This window comes from Lipotes vexillifer, unplaced genomic scaffold, assembly GCF_000442215.2.
Source record: "Lipotes vexillifer unplaced genomic scaffold, Lipotes_vexillifer_v1.1 scaffold1105, whole genome shotgun sequence".
NCBI lineage: Eukaryota > Metazoa > Chordata > Mammalia > Artiodactyla > Lipotidae > Lipotes > Lipotes vexillifer.
Window position 1 is genome coordinate 2,172,243 of NW_006779955.1, and position 4,282 is coordinate 2,176,524.

At 41.8% G+C, this 4,282-nt stretch overlaps 1 protein-coding gene across 1 annotated transcript in view; it reads left to right on the forward strand.

Annotated features, from left to right (window-relative positions):
• The window catches only part of SUMF1 (sulfatase modifying factor 1), a gene marked incomplete at its 3' end in the record, with an annotated part of 102,987 nt that overhangs the window by 11,564 nt on the left and 87,141 nt on the right, over nucleotides 1-4,282 (forward strand). The window contains exon 3 of the mRNA XM_007453072.1: nucleotides 1,539-1,613. Within this exon, the coding sequence (XP_007453134.1) occupies nucleotides 1,539-1,613 (75 nt within the window). The remainder of the gene's footprint in view (nucleotides 1-1,538; nucleotides 1,614-4,282) is intronic.

Here is a 4,282-nt window from a genome sequence, read left to right on the forward strand (position 1 = left end):
GGGGGTGCAGCCCATACTTTCCCCCTGCTTGGAATTTCCTGACCCCGTTGCCTGTCCCCCTTTTGCGTGGCTGGCTCCTTCTCATTCTCGAGTCGTCTCAGCTTAAATATCTCTCTCAAGGAGGCTTCCTTTGCCCACCCTATCAAAAGGAGGCTTCTCTCTATACTCTCTGCCTTACAAGGTCAAGTAAAGTTGTAATTATATTCTTCCTTTCTTTGTTTGACTTGACTTTTGTTTGTGGCCCCATATGTGAGTGCTCTAAGGTCAGAGACCATGCCTCTGTAATACTGACCTTGTATCTCTGTCATTTAGCCCAAAGCCAGGCATCTGATAGGTGTTTGGTAAATGTTGTTGAGTGAAGGAATGGTCTGGGTTCTCAGGCATGGTGATGCCACAAGGGAATACAGAAATAAGAGCTGGGGTGGAGAAAAGATGATGAGCTCTAATCAGCAAAAGGAGCTTGAGGTGCTCATAAGGCGGGAAATACAGGGATCTAGTAGGCTGTTAATATCATGTGGTGAGGACTGGAGGTGGAGATATGAACATCATTTGAAATGCCGGTGGTGGTTAAAATCATGGGATTTCAAGAGTTTGTCCAGCAGCAGGTCGGTGTATCTCATCGTGTGATCTCTTAGACCACCTGTATTAGAATCACCAGCTTATCTGTTCACACAGACAGGTTCCTTGGCCTCACCCCAGACCTACAGAATCAGAACCTCTGGGCTTGGGGAGCAGTGCTGTGTAGCTATAACAAGCTGGCCAGGTGATCTCAACTGCACAGAGCCTGAGGGCCACTGGTGTAGAATAAGAAGAACAGAGAGCCAGGGCAGAGTGCTGGGCAGCAACAGTGTCTTAGGGGCAAGAAGAAGAGCCCATGTATTTCAGGAGATGAGAAGGAGTCTGAAATGGAGGAAGAAAGCTAGAAGAGTAGAATCATGGAGACCAAGAGACTACATTGGGTGTTTCCAGAACTGGGGTCATATGCAACAAAGAAAACCAGGTAGATACGGACTTGAGACAGTAATGGTAAATAAAAATGATTAAAATACAGATTTCCATCTGGTGCTTGAATTGGCCACTTGAGATGTATAAGCACACTGGACACCTTAGTGGAGTGTGTCAGAATATCAACAAACAGTGCCATTTACTTCTTTTAGCTAGGTTCCAGGAGCAGAACAAAGGACAAAGGTTGATTATGTAATCTGACATGTAAAGAATCCTGTTATTTTCCACAGTCATTTGTAATACTTGGGGAGATGTGTTTCCATCAACAGAAACAATCACAGTCTCAATAGCTAATCTCTTCCAGTCTGCATTCTTATCAGCTAAATGAGCCTTAAATAAAAATGGTCTCTCTAAGTGACAGTAACCTGTTTTAACAGGAAGCCAGATGCTTTTAGGTCATTTGGGAGGTTATAAGACAAATCTAAGTTCATTTGGACAAGAAGAACCACTTTAGTAGTGTACAGAGAAAATGGCACATGTGAAATATGTTACTACAACCTTTTCTGGATTTTTATTTCCTTCCTTTCCCTTAGGCTGAGAAGTTTGGTGACTCCTTTGTCTTTGAAGGCATGTTGAGTGAGCAGGCGAAGTCTGATATCCAACAGGCAGTAAGTAATGTTTAAACAGGCTCTCATATTTCTCTGTTGCTCATTGGAAAGGGCTTGGGTGAAAAATCCAAACTACCAACCCCCCCACCCCCCAAAAAAACACGCCTCACCATTTTCCTGCTATAGATTTGCCCGTAGAACAGGTCTATGGGACCAGGGCACCTTATCTTGAGGAAAATGGCACAAACCTGGGACAGTATCTGAACTGTTAGGTCTGACATGAGCTTCTGTCTTGTGCACCTGAGTATAAGTGGAGCTCAGCTGGGCTTTAGACACTTCTGGGTTTCTTTTGCTCATAGCCATTTCTAGAATGGAGGGTTAAATGTGCATGTTTTTTCCTTCTATTCTTAAAGTCTTGGTCTCATCAGGTTCTGGTATAGAGAGAGAGCTTCCTATTTAAACATTCCTGAATTCACTTGATCAGAGTAGTAGTTATGAAAGGGGCCCTTTGCTGTGGATGTACACAGGAAATTGAACCCAGGACCTGGTCCTTACCATCCAGGGTGTACCTTCTCTCATAAAGGGGTCCAGGGAAATCATGGAGACTGGACTAGGTCTCCATAAGCCCCTGTGTGGTGAGTGGAACTTGGGATTTCTGTTCCAGACATTTAAGTAGACCTGTGTATATTTGAGAATTTGTCTGCTCACATGTCTCATGAGAAAGCAAAATATACAAGGAAAGGAGTGTGGGTAAGCTGGGAAGCTGTGGGTTCACAAAACAAGGATGGCTGAGGACACAGAAGAAGCAGGAGGTGGGAAGAGAGGAAAGGAAACGGGGTCAGCTGACCCAAGGGAGACTGATTAAGGTACAGACATCGAAGACAGGAATTTAGCACTAATCTTCCTTTGTTATACAAGTTCCCTTTCAACTCCTGCCTGAATCTCATCTTTATGTGTTGGGGTCACTATTCTCTGGTGAGCAGCAGTGCCAGAAAAATTAAACATTCCTGGCTCGGGTTTGCTTTCTCTTCAAACTCGTAGCAAAACTTGGGGGCGAAAAGATGAGGTAAAAGCAGATTTGCTCTCAAGTCATTTATAGGAGAATCAGGCCACTTTTATGTGTGTATTTTAGAAAAATGTTTTAAAAACATGACTGAATTCCATCTGAATTTCAGAGCTTTCTTTGCTTGCTACAAGTTTATAAGTCTATTATATAACCTGATTACCCCCCCCCCCTTTTTTTTTTAAAGGGCTTTGAGGTCAGATTGGCTTAGTGTTGATGAGCCAGTAGCTCAGGATGTGGTGCCTTGTTTTATGATGGGGAGATCAGCTGGAGGAGGGCCTTTGCACTTGTTTTTGTAATTTGTGCTTTCCGATACAAGGCCTCCTGTCACTTGAGACCTCTGAGCACATTAGGCATAAAGGCAGAGGCAGAGGATTACTAGGCTCTGACGGTGCCCTCTTAAGTCCATAGTGAAGTGTGTGTGCTGGTAACTAGGATGAAGATAAGCAGCTCTTACCGAGTCGTAGTGTTGGTCTCTCGCTTAAATGCTCATAATGGAAAAGCAGATCTTTTAAGCATGTTTAGAAAGGGTTGGAACAAGTGAAATGAATCTGTTGGTTATCTGAGAGAGCTAAGTTTTTGTTTTTAGGTCTTGGCCTACCCTAATGCCCCAGACCTGTTTTTAACCCAGTGTTTCCAGAATTGTAGGATAGGAGATGGTCCATGAGGTGACTTGAAGTGAAGCAGGTGACTTAAGGTGGTACATGGCCAAACGTAAGAGAATCCTGAATCACATTGTCTCAGGGCTCTTTCAGGGCCTGATTAAGTTGAGAAGAAAGTCTCATTTGAGCGCTGGCCTGTCACTAACACTCAGCGGCACTTGTTAATCTCCTTTTTAACACAGAAAATAGGCCTCAGAACCTTCCTCAGGCTTCAGTGGCTGGCTGGAATTTAATAATATGGTTTATGTTTGTGTACATTTTATTTATTTACTTTTAAAATTTTTATTGAAGTATGGTTGCCTTACAGTGTTGTGTTAGCTTCTGCTGTACAGCAAAGTGAATCAGCTATACATATACATATATCCCCTCTTTTTTGGACTTCCTTCCTATTTAGATCTCCACACAGCATTGAGTAGAGCTCCCTGTGCTATACAGTAGGTTATCATTGGTTATCTGTTTTATACATAGTAGTGTATATATGTCAATCCCAATCTCCCAATTCATCCCACCCTCCCTTTCCTCCCTTGGTGTCCATATGTTTGTTCCCTACATCCGTGTCTCTATTTCTGTTTTGCAAATAGGTTCATCTGTATGTACATTTTGAATGTGATTATTTTATAAGATTGTTTACTTTCACATAGTTGTTTTAGATGTTTACTATTGTTTACTTTCACATAGTTGTTTTAGATGTTTACTATCATGTAATTATTTTAAATGTTTCATATAATTATTTAAAATAAATGTAATTATTTTAAATGTCATAAATGTTCTCTTATGACAGGTAACACTAGTGATATAACTTTTCCTTATTAGAAAGAGCCTTTTTATTGTAAAAGAAAAGTCAAATACAGAACATCACGCAAGGCAAATGTGTAGCTTTACTGTGTTATTTTTAAACAAACATAATCGTAACCTTCCCTTAAGTCAAGAATTAGGATTTTGCTCCCTGCCCCAGTGATCCCATCCACGAGCCACATGCTTATCATCACCCCCTCTTTCCCTGA